Consider the following 21,921-nt stretch of genomic DNA (forward strand, 5'->3'; position numbering starts at 1 on the left):
CACAACCCCAGCCTGACATACAGGGTTTTTGGGGTTTTTTAATATTTATTTTTTAGTTGTAGTTGGACACAATATCTTTATCTTATTTATTTAGTTTTTTATGTGGTGCTGAGGATTGAACCCAGGGCCCTGCGCGTGCTAGGCAAGCGCTCTACCACTGAGCCATGATCCCAGCCCAAAATATAGGTTTTATAACATTAATATTTACCCTTTTTGATAAATTTTATAGAACTATAACATGTATAGAAAAGTATACAAATAACAAGTATGCCCTGTGATGAATAGCAATGAAGTCAACATACCTATGTTATTATCACCTAGATCATGAAACAATATCATCAAAACCCTTGAAACCCCTCGTCTCCATTGTAAGTCAGTCCCCTTCCCCGAGGGTCAACCTGTCCTGATTTCAAACTCCATAGATTGATTGTCTTGATTTTTTCAAAATAATTTATTTGAATTCTTCAATTTAATTTTGTTATTAATCTATAAGGCTATATTGATCATCAGTCTAAGGTAAGCTGATATTGTATGTTTTTATTACAAAACTATTCTCAGATTTATTTCCTTTCTTTCCTCTTGTTGTAGGTGTTTCTCTTGATCCAAAGTGAGAAGATGAAAAATGATTACGTTTACCTCAGTTGGTTAGCTCGGTGCTGTGAGTCTTCTTTTAAATACATAAATATAAGCAATGATTTTCTTTTTATTTTTCTTATTTTATATTCTGTTTTGAAATTACATTAAGCATTATCTAATCTTTAAGCATTTCTTGTATTTTTTTCTATAGAATGAGTAAACACTGAAATTAAAGGTGGTTAATAATACTCAGTAAGAGTTGCCATGTAAATATGTTAGGAAAGTTCATCCTATGATTAGTTCCACCAACCAACACTTACCTACTACTTATAGTCCTGATAAATGTCAAGTTCTTCTACTTCATTAAGGTTTCTAAACTCTCAGTGTACCATGTTGTTTGTGAAATTATACACTCTGATTTACCTTTTCGATTTCTAGGCCTGAAAAGTGCCAAAATGTCAAAATTGTAATATTTTTATATACTATATAGTCTATAAGTGCTCTCATTTTTTTTTTTGGCTCTTTTTTTTTTTTTTTACTCAGATTTCAAATATTCATTGATTTTTTTTTTTTTTCTAAGCCACAGGAAAATTTTAGCAATTAGGGTTTTTGTTTTGTATTGTTTTTAACATTCATAGTTATAGATGAACACAATACCTTTTTTAATTTATTCATTTATTTTTACGTGTGCTGAGGATCAAACCCAAGTGCCTCACTTGCTAGGCAAGCACTCTACCATTGAGCTACAACCCCAACCTAGCAGTTAGGTTTTCTTTTCTTTTTTTTTTTTTTTTATATTCTTTAGTTGTTGATGGACCTTTATTTTATTTATATGTATGTTTGCTAGGCAAAAGCGCCACCACTGAGCCACATGCAGTTAGGTTTTCTAAGTGAATGGAAACTGTGAATAGGATTGAATGAATGATAGGTGTCCTCTTAAGCAAATTAGCAAAGTAGAAACTACAGGAAATCAACTCAATCTAAAAAACAATTATATGAATCTGAAATATTTTAAATATGGTAGGATTCCAGTAGACAGCCAGCTTAATGCCAACATTGCAAACTTTCCATGTAAGGGTATTTATTCTACCACTACTTTATATATTTAGAATATAGAATAACAATATGCAAAAGTTATTTCCTGTCTTCTTTCTTTTTTCCTTTTTCTGTTTTTTGTCTGTTTTTTTTTTTTTTTTCCAGTACTAGGATTGAGGCCAGGGCCTCATGCATACTAGGCAACTACTCTGTCACTGAGCTATATCCCCGGCCCTTTTAAAGTTTTATTTTGAGACAGGGTCTCCCTAAATTGCCCATACTGACCTAAAGCTTGCAATCCTCCTGCCTCAGCCTCCCCAGTAGCTGAGATTATAAGTATGCACCACCATCCCCTGCCAGAAGTTATTTCTTTTTCATTTAAAAATCATAACTATTTCTTTCCTTTTGTAGATATCATGAATAAGAAACCAAGACTAGCCTGGGAACTTTATCTCAAGATGGAAACTTCTGGCGAGTCCTTTAGTCTTTTACAGCTCATTGCTAATGACTGTTACAAGGTGAGTTTGAGAGGTAGTAAAGGGAAAATTGAAAATGAGCATTACATTGCTGCAGTGGCTAAATTTTAGGATAAAATGTCCTAGAACCTAAGTGGTTATTGGTGCAAAGATTTTTGCATAGTCATATCAGAAATATCCTTTTTATAAATTAACACTAGACTTAAGTATATAAATTACTGAACTCCAGAGGTGGACAGTATTTATAGATATCTTTCATATATTCATCTGTTGGTCGGAAATTTGATTCTGAAATTATGTCTAGAGACAGATTGGGAGTCATCATCAACATTTAAGTAGTAATTGAAATCCTCAAAAACAGTAAGATTTACCAAGAAAGGAAATAAGTGAGAAGTGTTGTAAACCAAGCCTTGAAGAATATTAAGATATAAATGGTAGACAGGAAATACAAAGGAACCAGAAAAAGGGAGAAGAAAGCGGTCGTATTTAACACTAGTCTGTGTTTGTGTGTGTGTGTGTGTGTGTGTGTGTGTGTGTGTGTGTGTGTGTATGTGTGTGTGTATATTAGATAGACAGATAATTAGATATTGGGGGAGAGAGATGTGTCGAGAGGTAGTTGAAAAGACAAAGAAAAGTAGTTTTATTCATTTATTTATTTATTTTTAGTTATACCCACAATACCTTTATTTTATTTATTTATTTATATGTGGTGCTGAGGATCAAACCTAGTGCCTCACATGTGTTAGGCAAGCACTCTGCAGTGAGCCACAACCCCAACCCCAACCCCAGAGAAAAGTAGTTTGGGACCTTATCCTGTAGATTACAAGTTTTTAAAAAATATTAGCCTCAAATCCTAGAAAATTTCTATTTTTGGAATATCTCATCCTATTGAAAATATGGGAAAATATCAGATAAAGAGAATACAGTGTTAAGCTAATCGATAACAGCATGTTTCAAAGTGAATCATTACTAAAAAAGAAGTATCACCGTTAGTAGAGAAGGATTCGAGACACTGGAAACTTGAAAATAACAGTTTAATATGATTCAGTGGGCAGTAATGTGATTAAGTAAGTTACAGAAGGCTGAGGAAAAGAAAACATTAACAGACAGGAAATGATTTCAACTTTAGATGTATTAAATACAAAGTATCATTGGAGCTCCCAATAGAAATTATACAATTAGGAAATTCACAGAGTGAACCCAGAAAAGTATTTAGAAAAATCAGGAGAGGAAAAAATGATTTTCATTTCTCTTTTTCTAATTCCTATTTATCACAAGCCAAGGAAGGGGAATGTTAAATTCTATATCTAGATAGAAATATACAAGAACTGAGATGGCAGTAGCAGCAGATAGAGAAGAAAGTCAGATTAGAAAACAGGTGTAATGAGTATAATGTTGACCAGAGTCTTTAAATTCATGATTTTGAGGATAAGGAAAAAAATTATGGTGCCAGCTTAAAAGGGAAAACAGTATGGATTTAGGGGAGTTGGGGTGGAGAGTTAATTTTGATGGGTAAAATTATACTGTAGGCTAAGGAAAGGGAGATTAAAGATTCAAGAGAGTATAGCCATTTTGATGGATTAAAGCTATAGAGGAGATAAAAGTGGGATAGTGTTAAAGTCAAAGGAAAATGATCACATGAAAAACAACTTGGCACTATCTTCTCATAGCAACCCACTAGTTTTGCGATTCACTAGAAGGACTCGATACAAACACACTTACAATGATGGCCTATACGTTTATCCCAGAGAAATAGAAACTTCTATCCATACAAACACCCAAATGTTAATAATAGTTTTCTTTATTTGTAATAGTGTCAAACTAGAAAAAAAATCTTTATATAGGTGAATGGTTAAACATATAAAAAGAAACGGATGAGGAGACTGACTCCATTTCCTGATGTTTGAGTGTTGATGGCTTTTAAACCTCACCCCTCCTTCATCCCTTTGGGCCCCACATCTGGACAAAATGACAAGAAAGCCTGGATGCTGCCTCCCTTGTGCCATTGGGTGATACAAACCATTCAAGCACTGACCCAGCTCAGGATGCCCCACCTGGTCTTCACCCCTAACCCCAGGCTAGAATCCTTTTTCTGCTTTCTCAGGCCATATCAGACCTGCTTGACAGGTCTACTCTGCTCTTGAAAGAGACCTCAACTATGTATGTAAGAAATCTTCTCATACCCCTTGGGTATATGTGACATCTCCACTCTCAATACACAATCAAACTTTGGGTGGGGATCCCTCCTTCTTTTGCAGGATGACCATAATAATGGACAACTATTGTCAAACCTGTAACTTAGATTAACAAGGAATAAGGACATTATATTCTGTTAAAAAATCCAACCTCAAAGGGTCCCATACTGTTTGTTTTTATATGTATGTGAAATATATAACATTCTTTCCAGGCATGGTGAAACATGCCCAGTGGCTCAGGAGGCTGAGACAGGATGTTCAAAGCCAATTTCAGCAACTTAGCAAGGCCCCAAGTAACTCAGCAAAACCCTGTCTCTAAATAAAATACATAAGATCTGGGAATGTGGGTCAGTGATTAAGCACCCCTGGATTCAATCCCCAGGGTGGAAGGAAGGAATAAAGGAAGGACATTATTGAAATGACAAAATTATACAGATAGAGAACAAAATATATTGTTGCTACAGGTTTAGGAGTGGTGAGCAGGGAAGGGCATGCATGTGACTATGAATGGTAACCAAATATTTGTGATGATGGAATAGTTCTGTATCTTAATAGTGGTGGTACATATATGAATCCACTCATGTGGCAAAATGATAGGACTATTATCTACACAAAGTACCCATGTCAATTTCCTGGTTTTGATATTGTGATATTATATTTACATAAGCCATAACAATTAGGGAGGCTGGATAAAAGGTACACATAACCTGTGTCTATCTTTGTAACTATCTATAGATCTATAATTATTTCAAAATAAGTTTTTTTTAAAGAAATGAACAATTAGAGCAATGTAAATGCATTTTACAAATATAATGTTGAGTCAAATGCAAGACACAAAAGAATATTGCAAGCTAGGCACAGAGGCTCACACCTATAATCTCAGCAGCTAGGGAGGCTGAGGCAGGAGAATCATGAGTTCAAAGCCAGCTTTAGCAAAAGCAAGGCACTAAGCTACTCAGTGAGACCCTGTCTCTAAATAAAATAAAAATCAGACTGAGAATGTGGCTCAGTGGTTGAGTGCCCTTTAGTTCAATCCCTGGTACTCCCTCCCCCTGCCAAAAAAAAAAAAAAAGAAAATTGCAGTATTGTTTCATATATCTAGAGTTCGGAGAGGCAAAACAAATTCATATTTTTTAAAGATATATAGATAGAAGGCAAAACTATAAAGAAAGTCAAAGAATTAATAACTATAAAAGAATAGTAGTTACGTCTTGGTGGTGAAGGGAGAGGATTATGGTCTGGCAGTGACACAGAGCCTTTATTTTGTTTCAGTGTCTTGACCTGAGTGATGGACACATTTATATTCACATTATAGTTTGTAAGATGTACATGTATGTTTCCTGTACTATTCTATCTTTGTGTATTTTATAATAAAATATTTTAGTACATAGGTAGAAGGATTAACCTTGAAAAGAATAAGAGAGAATGGGAAGATGAATGAAGTTGTAAGTATTATTTGAAGTGAAAGGAAGAAACTTGTTTTCCCTGTCAAGTATAAAATTGAGCTAAATTAAGAATGCAGTAGAAGTCTTTGGGAAATTGCCAAAAGTTTAGAAGAATAGTTAATAGAAGGTATAGAGAAGTAGCCAAACCATGCCAAGTGAAGAGGTTGCCTAGCAGTTTGGAAACCTAAGTAAAGTTGTTGGCAATGTGCATTTACAATTGCCAGTCCAAAAAAAAAAAAAAAAAAAAAAAAAACATTAAAGCAAAACTTAATGGTCTTCAGCCTGTTCCAAGAGGTCAAGGAATGTACTATATTGGGAAAGGTGTCTGTCAAAATGGATTACATATTTAAGAAACTGAGTATTTAAACTAAAAGTCAGTATACATCTAGGCATTTTGAGAATTTAAGAACAAGAACAGAAAAAGACTACTCTTGAATTAAACATAATTAGATTAACATAAGATGAATTGTAGTAATGTAAAAAGAATGTATTAAGGACACTTAAAAATATCTAGTTCAAATAAGTCATTAGGGCTTATCCTCAAGATTCAAATGTACTTAGAAGAAATAACAAGGGTTTATGGCAGTATAACTTGACTATACGTAAAAAAAAAAATACACTATTGAAAATGGAATGAAGGTAAACTAATTTAAACTGAATTTGTACTCAAACTATGATTTTCCTTCTCATTTTAGTTAGGAGTTGGAATTTATTTAACTTGCTAACTGAAAACATTGTCATTTACCCATATCACTTGTTTCATACAGTTCTATTTCATGTTATCTGTATGATTAGTGTCCAATTTTTTGACTACAAGTATTACCATAACACTTTCTTTTATTCAGATGGGCCAGTTTTACTACTCAGCTAAAGCTTTTGATGTCCTGGAGAGGCTAGATCCTAACCCCGAATACTGGGAAGGCAAAAGGGGTGCGTGTGTGGGCATTTTCCAGATGATCTTAGCTGGGAGAGAACCCAAGTAAGTAAACAGACAGGAGATACTACCACTATTCATTTTTGGTGTGTGAGGGAAAACATTTGTTTTCTTGGATGGTATCTTCTGAAAACTCAGTTATAACAATGTTTTAGAATAATGAATAAAATGTTAAGATGTTAAATATTTCTGACCATTCTCCAGAAATGTCTTGCTTTTACAGAATCAAATCATTTTAAATTTTATATACTGGAACACTGAGTATGCTACAGCTCTTATGTAGAAGGGCAAGATGTATATATTTTGTTCCAAATGAACAGCCATTTTCTTTTTTCTTGTTGTTTACAGTGATGGATAATAGCCTATTTTATAAACAAAATCTTACTCTTTTCTTTGCTTATTGGCTTTTTCTTGTCTTAGGTTAGGCCTCAAAGAATTAGGAATTAAGTGGATATGGTTGATAACTCTGTTTTTTTTTTTTCCTTTGCCTTTTTATGTTCCACAAAGTGTTATACTTCATTTGAATTAAAATTAAAGCTAAATTAAATGTCCTAAAATAACTCAATGGAATATATTTGTTGCTCATGTGTGAATAGAAAATATGATAATTTTGTAAGCAAATAATCTATCAAAAATACTTCCTGCCTTGTACCTATTTATAATCCTAAACAAAAATTTAAAAGCATTTGGTCAGGTAAAAGAAGGTGTGGGAAAAAGAAGTAGAAAATATGAAAAGATTGTTAGGAAAGTGGATCCAGAGACAGTTACATACAGGTCTGGAAAATCAATAAGCAGGTTTTAGCATGCATTATGTAAAATGTTTTTAAATTAATTAAATTAAATTAGTTAAAGCATAAATGCTGGTCATTCACCAAATCTTATTCTTTTATGCTCCTCTCTTCTATGTTTATTAATGTGGTTGAGGCTTTCCTGACCAAATTTCTTGAAGAAATCACCTCTTCCTCTAGCTTTGTAAAATTTTACGAATATTAACAAGATAGGGATATCCACTCTCATTACTTCTATTTAATATTGTGCTAAAAATTCTAGCTAGAGCAATTAGGCAAAAGAAGGAAATAAAGGGATAAAAATAGGAAAGAAAGAAGTCAAATTACCACAGTTTGCAAATGACATGAATGATGTGATCCTATACCTAGAAGATACAAAACCAAACAAAACAAAACACCTCCACTAAAAGACTTCCAGAGCTAATAAACAAATTTGTCAAAGTAACAGGTTACAAAATTAGCATTCAAAAATCAATAGCTTTTTTATATACTGACAACAAATCTGCTGAGAAAGAAACCCAGAAAACAGTTTCATTCACAATAGCCTGAAAAATAAAATTAAAACCCTAAGAATACATGTAACCAAGGAGTTGAAAGGGGGGGTGAAAAGACCGTCACAATGAAAACTATAGAACATTGAAGAACAAGATTAAAGAAGACCCCAGAAGATAGAAAGACCGCCCATGTTAATGGACAGGCAGAATTAACATTGTTAGAATGGCCATACTACCAAAAGCAATAAAAAGATTTAGTGCAATGCCCATCAAAATACCAATGATATTCTTCACAGAATAGAGAAAACAATCCTAAAATTTATTTGGAATAGAAGACCCAGAAAAGCCAAAGCAATTTTAAGCTAAAAAAGCAATACTGGAGACATCATAATACCCAGCTTCAAATTTACTACAGAGCTATAGTAACAAAGACTGCACAGTACAGGCATAAAAACAGAGACCAATGGTATGAAATAGAAGACATAGAGACAAACCCACAGATACAATCATCTGACCCTTGACAAAAGTGCCAAAAATATACATTGGAGATAGTGGTGGAAAAACTGAATTATCCATATGGAAAAGAATGAAAGTGGACCCTTATTTATTACCCTACACAAAAATCAAATCAAAATGGATCAAAGACTGGAACAGAGACCCTGCGCCTAATAGAATAAAAAGTAGGTCCAAATTTTCATCATGTTGGCTTAGGCCCTGACTTCTTGAATAAGACTCCTAAAGCACAAGAAGTAAAATCAAGAATCAATAATGGGATAATTCAAACTAAATAAATGGGATGGATTCAAACTAAAAAGCTTTTTCTCAGCAAAGTAAACAATCAATAATGTGATGAGAGAGCCTACAGAATGGGAAAAAATCTTCACCACATGCACCCCAGATAGAGCACTAATATCCAGGGTATATAAAGAACTCAAAAAACTTAACACCAAAAAAAAAAAAAAATAACCTGATCAATAAATGGGCTAAGGAACTGAACAGACACTTTACAGAAGAAGAAATACAGTTGGTTGATCAACAAACATGAAAAAATGTTCATCATCTCTAGCAATTAAAGAAATGCAAATCAAAACTACTCCAAGATTTCATCTCCAGTCAGAATGGCAATTATCAAGAATACATGCAATAATAAGTTTTGGAGAGGATGTGGGGGAAAAGGCACACTCACACATTGTTGGTGGGACTGCCAATTGGTGTAACCATTATGGAAAGCAGTATGGAGATACTTCAGCAAACTTAGAATGAATTTGCCATTTGACCCAGCTGTCCCTCTCCTCGGTTTATACCCAAAGGACTTAAAATTATCATATTACAGTAATGCAGCCACATCAATGTTTATAGCAGCTCAATTAACAACAGTTAAACTATGGAACCAACCTAGGTAACCTTTGACAGAGGAATGGATAAAGAAAACATAGTACATATACACAATGGAATATTACTCAGCCTTAAAGAAGAATGAAATTATGGCATTTGCAGTAAAGTATAGTTGGAACTAGAGAATATCATACTAAGTGAAATAAGCTAGTTCCAAAAAACCAAGACCTGAATGTTTTCTCTGATAAGCGGATGCTGATCCATAGCAGGGTGGGAGGATGGGGAAGAATGAAGAAACTTTGGTTTGTGTAGAGGGGAGTGAGGGGAGGTTGGGGTAGTGGGGATGGGAAGGAAGGTAGAAAGAGACAAACATTATTACCCTATATACATGTATGATTACACTAGGGGAGTGACTCTGAACCATGTACAGTCAGAGGAATGAGAAATTATACTCCATTTTTGTACAATATGTTAAAATGCATTCTACTGTAAAATTAATTAATTAATTAATTTTAAAAATAAAATTAAAAAAAGGTAAAATGTGGCTGGGGTTGTGGCTCAGTGGTAGAGCACTCGCCTAGCATGTATGAGGCACTGGGTTTGATCCTCAGCACCACATAAAAATGAAGATATTGTGTCCACCTAAAACTGAAAAATAAATATTTTTTAAAAATTTGTTTAAAAAGGTAAAATGATGACAACATTTTCAAATGTATACAAGAAAAACATTACAAGTAACTCCTGTTGTTAATCTCACCACCTTTTTTTTTTTTTTTTTTTTTTTTGGTGTTACTGGAGACTGAACCCCAGGGATTCCACCTCTGAACTAATTTTGAGACTGTGTCTCACTGAGTTGCTGAGGCTAACCTCGAATTTGGAATCCTCCTCTCTCAGCTGCCCCACCCCCACCCCAATAGCTGGAATTACAGACATTTGCCACCACACTGGTTGCAGATAACATTCTTTCTTTGATACTGGGGATCTAACCCAGGGACCCTTTACCACCGAGCTACATTCCCATCCCATTTTATTTTTTTGGTACCAGGCATTGAGCTCAGGGGTGCCCAACCACTGAGCCATATCTCCACCCCTTTTATATTTTATTTTGAGGCAGGGTCCCACTAAGTTACTTAGGGCCTCACTAAATTGCTGAAGCTGGCTTTGAACTTGTGATCCTTCTGCCTCAGACTCCTGAGCTGCTGGGATTACAGGCATGCACCACTGGCTTCTTTCTATTTTTTGAGATGAGATCTCACCAAGTTGCTAATGGTCTTGCTAAATTGCTCAAGCCAGCTTTGAACTTGCAATCCTCCTGTCTTAGCCTCCGGAGTTGCCAGGAATACAGACATGTGCCACCACACCCAGCACAGATAACATTCTTAAAGTAGATTCAGGAAGCTAGGGATAGAGCTTGGTGGTAGAGGGCTTGCCTACCATGTGAGACTCCCTGGGTTCAATCTCCAGTACCACAAAAAAGAAAAAGGAGAAGGAGAAGGAGAAGGAGGGAAGGGGAGGAGGAAGAAGAAGAAACAACCTAGTAGGTCACTGTGGTTTACACCTATAATCCTAGCTACTTCCAGCCTGAGCAACTTAATAAGATCCTGTCTCAAATAGAATAAAAAGTACAGGGGTGCTGGGATTGTGGCTCAGCAGAAGAGCGCTCACCCAGCACATGTGAGGAGCCAGGTTCGATCCTCAGCACCACATAAAAATAAACAAATAAAATAAAGGTATTGTGCCCAACTATAAAATAAAAAATAAAAAGTACAGGGGATGTAGGTCAATGGTAGAGTGCTAATGCACAAAGTCCCAGATTCAGTCCCAAGTACAAAAATGAGTAAAATGTCTGTGCAATTAAGAAGTTATATCTTGTGCATGTGCACACACACAGATACACTACAAACCAAGAAGATACACCACAACAAACAAAACTTTCTTTGTATTATGCTTTCACTTCATTTCACAGAATAAAAATTATGACATTGTAAACAATAAAACTCTTTACCATTCAAATCATTTCCTTCAGCAGATAGCTGAATTCACAGTGTAATTTTAGTTTCCTTTATAATCTCATAAAAGACTTGTTAGTGAAAATTAGTCAGGTTTCATTGAGAACTTGCAAAAGGAGATGTACGTGAACATGAGTTAAATTTATTATAGAGAGTATCAAAGGTTGAGAATTTCAGGTGAAAGGGATTCGATAAGAAATCTGTGTAGTTTTAAATATTTCTGAAGCTAGGCATGGTCATACACACCTGTAACCCCAGCTACTCAGGAGGCTGAGGTAAGAAGATCACAAGTTTAGGGCAGTTTGGATAACTCAGGAATATGCTCTCTCAAAATAACAAATAAAAAGGCTCATTACATGAGGCTCTGGGCTCAATCTCCCCAGTACTGGCAAAAAAAATTAAAAAGTCTGATATTTGTTACTCTGTAGACTCCGGACCTGCATTGAAACAAATACAATGTTGGACCTTGAAGGAAGAGTTATCCCTGAACTAACTCTCTGATAGTCAGCCTCACCCCCTCAGCAAAACAAGTCTAAGCCCTTCACTGTAGAATTTGGCTGATTTTAACTTCATTGGCTTCATTTTTCACCGTGGCAGTTTCCTGAGAACACTGCACCTCTCCCTGCCACAGCAGCTCTTACGTGCATCTTTGGAAGGGAGGGATGACTTGCATTTCTATCCTACAGTTCCACGCTTCCCCGAGTTCTAAAGAATATCAAAGAAAGGCAGAGAAGAAAAAGTAACTTACTTGCCTTGTACCAGATGATTTATTCCCCACAAAACCCAATGCAGAAAACCCAGGGCTGAAAAACAGCAAGGAGACAGGCACTTTTAATCCCAGGGATTTGGGACTGAGGCAGGAGGATCCATCGAAAGTTAGATGCCAGCCTCATCGACTTGGCGAGACCTATTTCAAAACAAAACAGGACCCAGATGGAGCTCAGCGGTAGAGCACCCCTGGGTTCAGCCCTAGTTAAAAAAAGAGAGAGAGAGAGAGAAATAGCAGGTTTGACCTCTTGCCCAACATGTACCACAATGCCAGGAAGCCTCCGACCTGGGCCTGGACCTATGCAGTTCTCAGAACCTGTGACCACAATCCTCTGCAAGACTGAGGGGTGAAGTGGGCAAAGGCTTCCCCTGTTCTGTCTACACTTAGGGTACAGGTGCAACACAATCATCTATACAAAATTGTTATCTCCAGGACAGGCTAGGAACAAAAGCAAGAGAAAGAGACAGATTATCAGGAGCCAAATGAGAAACCTCCCTGGGTAAGTTAAAATCCCCACTTGGAACAAAATATTTTAAGGAAAGATAATAATGATATACCGTAATGATTTAAAGCAGCATGTTCTCAATCTTGTTTTTTTTTAAAAAATAAATATGAAAAGGTAAGATGCATTAAAAAAATACATAATTTGCTGACTAAAAGTTAACAATGTGACTGTCATCTTCTGTCATGTATTATGAATAATGCTCTTTTTAATGTTTATTAAATGCTTGAAACTAAAAAAAAAAAAAAACACACACTTGCACAATACAGGCATAAAAGCAGACACATAGACCAATGGTATAAAATAGAAAACAGAGATAAACACAGATACAATCATCTGATCCTTGACAAAGGTGCCAGAAATATACATTAGAGATGGTGCTGGGACAACTGGTTGTCCATATGTAAAAGATTGAAAGTGGACCCTTATTTCTCATCAACTAAAAATGGAACAAAGACCTCAGAATTAGACCAGAAACTATGCCACTCCTAGAAGAAAACATAGGGTCAACATTCCAGCTTTTAGGCACAATGACTTTCTCAATGGGACCCCTAAAGCTCAAGTAATAATGCTAAGTGTTAATAAATAGGATGACTTCAAATTAAAAAGCTTCTCACAGCAAAGGAAATAATTAGGCATGTGAAGAGAGAACCCACAGAATGGGAGAAAAATCCTCACTAGCTATTTTCTGACAGAGGATTAATATCTAGAATATATAAAGAACTTGAAAAACTTTACACCAAAAGATCAAACAACCCAGTTAATAAATGGGCAATGAACCACATAGGTAATTCTCAAAATAAGAAATACAAATGGAAAACAAATACATGAAAAATGCTCAATATCATTAGCAGTTAGGAAAATGCAAATCAAAACTACACTGATATTTCATCTCACACCAGTCAGAATAACGATTATCAAGAATACAAATAATTATAAATGCTGGAAAGGATGTGGAGTAAAAGGAACACTTTTACACTGTTGGTGGGACTGTAAATTACTACAAGCACTATGGAAATCAGTATGGAGGTTCCTTAAAAGACTGGACATGGGACCACCATGTGACCCAGATATACCACTTCTTGGTATTTATCCTGAAAAATTAAAGTCATCTTACTACAGTGATACATACATATCCACATTTAAGCATTCACAATAGCCAAACCATGGAACCGGCCTAGGTGTTGGTTTGATTGGATAAAGAAAATGTGGTATATGTACACAATGGAGTTTTACTCAGCTATAAAGAAAAATGATAGAGCTCTTTCCTAGCATGTACAAGGCCCGAGTCCAATCCCCAGGACTGCTGAGGATGGGGGAGAGAGAGAGAGAGAGAGACAGAGAAAGAAATGATATCATTAGCAGGAAAATGGATGGAACTAGAGACCATCAAAGTTACATGAAATAAGTCGAACTCAGAGGGTTTTGGGTCTTATATTTTCTGTAATATGCAGAAGCTGGAGAGGAAAAAGGAAAACAAAGGGAAGGGTGGATCTCCTAAAAATCAAAGGGAGTCATTAGAGGAAAGGGATCAAAGTATGGGAGGGGGGCAGGAAGAGTTCTGGGGAGTGATATTGGCTAAATTGTATTGTTGTTGTGTTTTGTCTATGTATGCATGCGTAACAACAAATCCTATCAGTATGTACAACTATAAAGCACTAATAAAAATGTGGAAAAAATGGCTGGCACACCCCTGTAATCCCAGGGGTTAGGAAGGCTAAAACAAGAGGATTACAAGTTCAAAGCCAGCCTCAGCAAAAGCAAGGTGCTAAGCAACTCATTGAGACCGTCTCTAAATAAATATACAAAATAGGGCTGGGGATATGACTCAGTGGTCAAGTGCTCCTAAGTTTAATCACCAGTACCAAAAAAAAAAAAATGCAAAAAAAATTTTTTTTTCCAACTATGGTAATGATACCCAATTTAAAGTGATTACCACCTTAAACAAAGGAGAAATGTAAGGGTCAGACAAATGAAGTGACTCATTAACTGTGGAGCTAGAATTTGAATCCAGCTCCCAGAATCTGACACCTGGATATATATATGCTTTCTACCTTATCATACAAATTAAGTGTAGAAATATTTAGGTAGTCTCAAGGACAAAACAATTAGTAGTATGTAGTTAGATAATACAGATAAGTAAGGAGAACCTGGGTTGACAAGGAGTATTTCACAAGATCTCTCGTTTTACTATGCCACTGTAAGAATATAAATCCAGGAAGTTTTTTAAAAAATATTTTTAGTTGTAGATGGACACAATACCTTTATTTTGTTTACTTAGTTTTATGTAGTGCTGGGGATCGAATCATGCTAGGCAAGCTCTCTACCACTGAGCTACAACCCCAGCCCCCATAAATCCAGGAAGTTTTTAATTGGCTTATGAGTATACCATGGTAGATTCTATTCACAGATGCCCTGCTAGAAGTACAGTTTGAAATTACTAGTTTATTTTGTTAATTTTCATATTTATTGAAATACTTTGTTCTTTCAAATCTTTTCTTTAGAGAGACCCTTCGAGAAGTGCTGCATTTACTGAGAAGCACAGGTAACACCCAAGTAGAATACATCATTCGAATTATGAAGAAATGGGCCAAAGAAAACAGAGTGCCTATCTAAAATAGCTTGAGTCCTAATCCTAAGAATCAGCTTCCACCTCGACTTAAAATTGGAAATCATTTTCCTCAAGTTGAATATAAGACACGGGGCTCCTTCCTTGCTTTTCAAGCCTCAAGATCAGTGACTGACTTAGACTTTGCTGACTGAACAAAGTACTGTTATCTGTGCCGTGGCCCCTGTATGATCCTACTAGCAATAAGACTTTGGACTTATCTGGTGCCTTTCTTCCAAAAATACTCAGAGTACTCTTAGGTAGTTTACTAACTTTAAGGAAAGCAGCATAGCCTTTTTTTTTCTGTTTTTTTTTTTTTTTTTGTTTCCTTTTTTTTTTCATGTTAGCATTTCATGGCATTTTCTCCCAGCTGCAATAACATGTGTCTTTGATACTCAAGAATCACCATCATTCTATCATGTTATTTTAGCCATCTCTGTACATTATCCCATTTTAGCAGAGATTCTGTAAAGGATTTTGTGATGCATCTCTGAATCTCAAAGAACAGAGGTTTTTAACTAGCAGGGTGATTCTCAGAGTGGCAGTAAAATCCTCTATCAGCCATCCAGTTATTAATAGATAATAGACTTATGGGACTTCTCTTTCAGTAATTGAATTGTTGATGATAATATTTTACTTTGGAGTAAGATGAGTACTGCAGTTTTTTAAAAGGTGAATACTATAAAAAAATGTGTGTGCTGCCTCTGAAAGTATTCAGGAAACGAATCTTATTACTCACTTCTCCATCATATTTTAGATAATAAAGCAGGTTAGAGTTTTTTTTAATGTATTAGCTGAATAAGCATCATATTTTGAGAGCAGAGCTACAGAGGTTTTATATATGTGCATTGTGAGCATTGATTAATGTAATGGCGATAAACCATAGACTGTGTAGAGCTCTCAAGGGGCCTCCTAGTGGTCAGACTCTGTCCTCAGTCATATTGCAGCCCCGTGTTTCTGAGCTCTCACAACATAAACCTGAAGCACAACTGAGCACTTTTGGACTCACAGACTGTTTTCTGGAAGTAGACCCACATTATTTTACATATTAGATTACCTTTGTTTCTACATTATGTATTTTTTTTCCTATAAATGTAAAGTACCCAGTATTATAGGTCTAGAAAATGCAGAGTGTTCCCTATCCAACACAAATGGGAAGAGACTGAAAGAAAGAAAGAATTCCTATAAGCACTAAGTTAGTTCTTCCTCCTACCCCAACATTCCACTATGGATGAAAGAGTTGTACAGACAGGAGATGGGAACATGGCTGGAGTTAAAGCCACCTAGTAGTGAAGACCAGCGACCAAAGATAGCCATTTACCTCAGGACAGTTATATGGGTTCTTTCAGCTCTGCTTAGGAAGATGGCCAGTTTTCCTATCTTTTATGTTGGACTCAGATCTAATCAGAGCACAAATCACAACAAACTGAATGGAATTCTAGGAAACAAAGATATATCAGTTTTCATAAGCCAAAGCTTCTATTTCCTCATTATTTTGTTTCTACTCTTTCAATAATGACTGGTTCTCAGCATCAAAGGCACTAGTGAATCAGATCTGGGCAAAACTTGCCATAATTTTTTGAATCATTCTTGTAAATCTTTCTTTGCTTAAAATATTAGGAAGGGCTGGGGATGTGGCTCAATGGCAAAGCATCCCTGTCTTAAAAGATTCCCAGTACCAAAAAAAAAGAAAGAAAGAAACACAATAGTGGAAAGACAGAACTCCTCAGTAGCTTTTGGCAATTAAATTTGTCTTCCAATGAATTGCTATTATTTTCAAATTTCTTATACTTGAAAAGCTTTCCCATTAATGGTGATTTACCTTTAAATGAGCTTTTGTTGAATTTAACACTTAAGATTCCTCCTGACATTTTTCTCTCTTGGAGGGGGAGGGGAAATACCTATTCAAAAAAAACCTGCAGAATTTTTAGTCTAATTTTTAGACATCTTTTGATCTATAGGATTGAGCCAGAAACATAAAGACTAGTTTAAATAGAAGTAGGATCCAACTCTGTTATTAAAGATAACTACTACTTCTAAAATGACTTGACAGGATTTAAGCTGCATGGCTGTTTTTCTTACATGTTGTGCTATAAGAGAGAGGAAGGCCCAGGTTTAGGAATGTAGTATAATGTGTACAGTTTATAGCATCATTGTACTGTTTATAGTCCATAGCAGAATTACTTGCAAATGGAGAAAAATATTTTACAATTATTTTTGTACCTCATAAGAATTATACACCATTGTATTATATCCAAATTAAAGTTTATTATTTGGTTCTTATTATGGTATTCTGTTGCATGCAGTGAGTGTGGGACTTGAGTATGTCACATGGCATCTCCTCTTTCTTTCCTGGCCCTAAAATGAAGGTAGAAAAATAAAATTTTGGGCCCCACAAGTTACTGTTTACCAGAGAGGAAGTAGATAGTCCTTAAGAAGCCCTTTCCGCTAAGAGGCTTGTGGTTCATGCCTGATCACATTAGGGTTTGGTTCTTTGCTGAATTATAGCTCATTCAGAATTTATATGACCAGGCAAAGTACAATGCTTCATACATAGAAAGCTCTTAAATACTTGTTAATAAAGTATAACTAAATATATAATAACTGATAGAGCAAGGGACTTGTAAAATCTCACCTCATATATTTTGGTTCCCACCTAATTATTATTTTATTATGCACTAAGCACTTGTTGGGTACTAGGGATGCTAAGATAAGTAATGTATAAAACTGGCCCTTAAAAAAGTCAGTCTCAAAGTATACAAAGCTTAACACAGTAAGATGCAATTTATATCATTAGCAGCAATAAAGTATTGGATAGCTGGTATGATCCCAGCAACTCAGAAGGCTGAGGCAGAAGGATCACAAGTTCAAAGCCAGCCTCAGCAATTTACTGAGGCCCTAAGCAACTTAGCAAGACTGTCTCAAAATAAAAAGTACTGGGGCTGGGGATGTGGCTCAAGCGGTAGCGCACTCGCCTGGCATGAGTGCGTCCTGGGTTCGATCCTCAGCACCACATACAAACAAAGATGTTGTGTCTGCTGAAAAAACTAAAAAATAAATATTAAAAAACTCTCTCTAAAAAAAAAGTCATATTTAAAAAAAAAACAAAAAGTACTGGGGATGTAGCTTCTGTGCTAAAACATCCCTGGAGTCAATTCCTCATACTAAAATAAAAAGTATTGAGAGACAAAATAAGATAATGGGAATGTTTATATCCTTGTAAATGGGATACTCCTGCCTCATCTGGGAGAAGCAATCAGAATGGATCCAAAAGCTCAACATCTAGCAACATGCCCAGGTTCCTCCCTGTGTGCGCACACATTGCAGACTTCCAAGTGCACAAAAGTCAAAGGACTTCTCCTCTGTGGCTTAATATACTTGCAAAGTTTCAAGCAAGTACTACTTTCTAATGGAAACATGAATTAGGACTTACTAGTTCCTATAGTCTTCACTCTCAGTGTGACTTAGATGTACAGTCTTCTTTACCCTATAAAATACTTCTGTGTAAGGTTTGTATGTACTTTATAATAATGCTCAAACCATAGTCCTGCCTGTTTAGATATGGTGTCAGAGCAGCAGAGGTAAAGGCCTAGTGATGTACCTGAAACCCACCTTAACCCACCAAGAGAACACACAGTAAAATACTCAATGAATACTATCAGCTGATGTGTTTATATTGATTATGTAGTATAAAGACAGGTTTGCACATTTGTTAGCATCAAAAGGGTTTCTTTAAAATCTAAATATCCAGTCTACACCTAGAGTCCACTCCAGAGGCTCTATCATAGGAGAAAGGGAGACACAGTAGGTTCATCTTTTGACTGTCCTTATAGGGTCACACAATTTACAAACCTCAGATATAAGAAATAAGTGCCCTGCTAAGCTAAACTTGGGTGAGAAGACAAGGAGCACAAACTGTGTACATTTTATCTAATTTGTTTATCATATTTTATGTATATTCATATATTTATTTGATCAGTTATTTATATCCACTGTGCTTCAGAAATGATTTTTAGTAAATTCAAAATTATGTATGTATAAATATATTTTTTATATACATATGTATGTGTGTGTGTATATATATATATATATATATATATATATATATATATATATATATATACACAAAACATAAATAGATAGAAAGCATGTAAGAGTAAAGGAAGTATGTTGGGCACAGTGGTACAGGTCCATGATCCCAGAGACTAGTGATGCCAATGCAGGTGGATTGCAAATTTGAGGCTGGCCTGTATAACTTAGCATGACCCTGTCTCAAAACATAAAAAGGACTGGGGATGTAGCTCAGTGACAAAGTGCCCCTAGATTCAATCCCTAGTACTAAAAAGTAATAATAATAATTACTAAAGATGGACCAGAAATTCATTTCAAACTTCATATCAACCAAAGCAAAGGGTCAAACACAATCAGATACAAAATTCACAGTTCATCTGAATAAATGAACCATCTAAGGGAAAGAAAGAACTTGATTTTCAGAGATTTCTGTTTGTTCATGGATTTATGAATTAAGTTTTCTATACTAAACTTGGACATAACTACATGCTTGAAAAAATTCCAAGGATATTTTATTGTTCCTCTCAAACATGCACAGGCTCTTTCCTACTGAAAGATAGTTGGATGGTAAGTAATTATACTTGTCTTTCTATTTTTTAATTTCTCTGTAAATATATAATTAGTTCTACTCTCCTTTGCTGGTTTTTAATCTGAGGAGTAATTAATATGGTGGAGCTAAAACAGCATTCAAATTTTAAAAACTAAAAGCAATGTTAGGATGAAAATGCAAGTAACAACAGCCTAAAGAATAAACAAAAAATGCTATAAGATCAGTGAAATTATGGAATAATATAGTTTATGCGTTTACCTATATGTTTGAAATTCAAAGGGGAAAAACACAGTGGAGTAGGTTAAGTAGAAAAGGCCACACAAGCTTGTTACAGTGGCACATAATCCAAGCAGTTTGGGAGGCTAAGACAACTTAGCAAGAAAATGCACAAAATGTACAAAACATGATTTCCAAATCTTGGAATTTATTCTAAGGAAATAATTGGAGACTTAAAAGATATGTGCACAAGATTGATGACTAAAATATTGCTTATAATAATTAAAATAGAAGTACATAAATGATTGCTTATAAATATGTTCCTATCTAACATGGAGCATGGTAGTTACCTAATGAATATTTATTAAGTTAACTAATCAAGGAATATCCTTTAACAAGATATCAGTTAAATAATTGCAGGCACATCTACACAGTATAATAACTTTGAAGTCCTTGAAAAATGATGTGGTTGATTTGCTATTTAACTACTGTGGAAGGCAGAATATTGGTCCCTCAAAAATGTCCACCCCTGAGTCTGCAGAACCTATGAATATGGCAAAGGAGAGCTAAAGTTGCCAGCAGAACTAAAGTCGCTCTTCAGTTGGCCTTAAAAAGGGAGCTTAGCCTGGATTTCCCACATGGTCCCAGTGTTATCACAGAGATCCTTTAAAGGAAGAAGGGAGGTCAGATGGTAGCATGAGAATGACTCATCCATGGCTGCTGGGTTTGAAGATGGAGGGAGGAAGCCAGGAACTAGCAATGCAAGCCACCCTTAGAAGCTGAAAAGGGGAGGGACCTGAGTTCTGGCCTGGAGCATCTGGAAGGAACGCAGCCCTTGCATTAACTTGGTTTTAGCCTTGTAGACCCATTTTCAGTTAGACTATAAAATAAATCTGTGTTGCTTCAAGCCACTGAGTTTATGGTAATTTGTTAGCAACAATAGGAAACTAATACAATATAGAAACATTTATAAGACACATTGCTGAGATTAAAAAGTAGGTTACAAAGTAACACTTAGGTATTGCTATGTTTGAATAGCAACACAACTTAAGTGTTGGAAACTTAATGCCCAGTTCAACTACATTAGAAAGTGGGACCTTTGGGGAGGATGACTAAAATATTGCTTTAATAATTAAAATAGAAGTTAATAAATAATTTCTTTGATTCAATGGTTTTAGCAGCCATGGCAACCATACCAAGATCCATTGTTAAATTTAAAGGGCTTCCATCCGGGCTGAGGATGTGGCTCAAGCAGTAGCGCCCTCGCCTGGCATGTGTGTGGTGCTGGGTTTGATCCTCAGTGCCACATACAAATAAAGATGTTGTGTCCACCAAAAACTAAAAAATATTTTTAAAAATTTTTCTCTCTCTCTCTCTTAAAAACAAATAAAGGGCTTCCATCCTCCATCACATGAGGACGCAGCAAGAAGCCCTCACCAGATTCTGGCACCTTAATCTTAGACTCCCCAGCCTCCAGAACTGTTACAGAATAAATTTCTGTTATTTAGAAATTATCCCATCTCGGGTTAGGGCTGTGGCTCAGAGGTAGAGTGCTTGCCTACCATGCATGAGGCACTGGGTTCGATCCCCAGCACCACATACAAATAAAATAAAGATATTGTGTCCACCTATAACTAAAAAATAAATATTAAAAAAAAAAGAAATTACCCCATTTCAAGAGTGTTCTGTTATAGCAGCACAAAATGGACTCAAATGGGATTCTATTTTTGTGCTGAGTTGTGTGTTCATAGGTGTCAGGAAGGATATTCAAGAAAAGTCAAAAATTTTCATTAGTAATCTTTATACATCTAAGAGTAACATAAAAAATAAAGTTTGTTGTTGATTTCAAATAACCAAAAGACAGGAAGTAGGTGGTTATTAATGTAAGTTCAATGGAAGGGGAAATGGCTGTCAGATA

The 21,921-nt window shown here is 35.6% G+C and overlaps 1 protein-coding gene across 1 annotated transcript in view; it reads left to right on the forward strand.

Moving 5' to 3' along the window:
* The window catches only part of Ift56 (intraflagellar transport 56), a 66,288-nt gene extending 48,839 nt beyond the window's left edge, over positions 1 to 17,449 (forward strand). Inside the window, exons 15-18 of the mRNA XM_005332415.5 lie at positions 589 to 658; positions 2,023 to 2,129; positions 6,573 to 6,706; positions 15,063 to 17,449. Coding sequence (XP_005332472.1) covers positions 589 to 658; positions 2,023 to 2,129; positions 6,573 to 6,706; positions 15,063 to 15,174 — 423 coding nt within the window. The 3' untranslated portion in view covers positions 15,175 to 17,449. The remainder of the gene's footprint in view (positions 1 to 588; positions 659 to 2,022; positions 2,130 to 6,572; positions 6,707 to 15,062) is intronic.
* The last annotated feature ends 4,472 nt before the right edge of the window (positions 17,450 to 21,921 follow it).

The sequence above is a fragment of the Ictidomys tridecemlineatus genome, chromosome 2 (genome assembly GCF_052094955.1).
Source record: "Ictidomys tridecemlineatus isolate mIctTri1 chromosome 2, mIctTri1.hap1, whole genome shotgun sequence".
Taxonomy (NCBI): Eukaryota; Metazoa; Chordata; class Mammalia; order Rodentia; family Sciuridae; genus Ictidomys; species Ictidomys tridecemlineatus.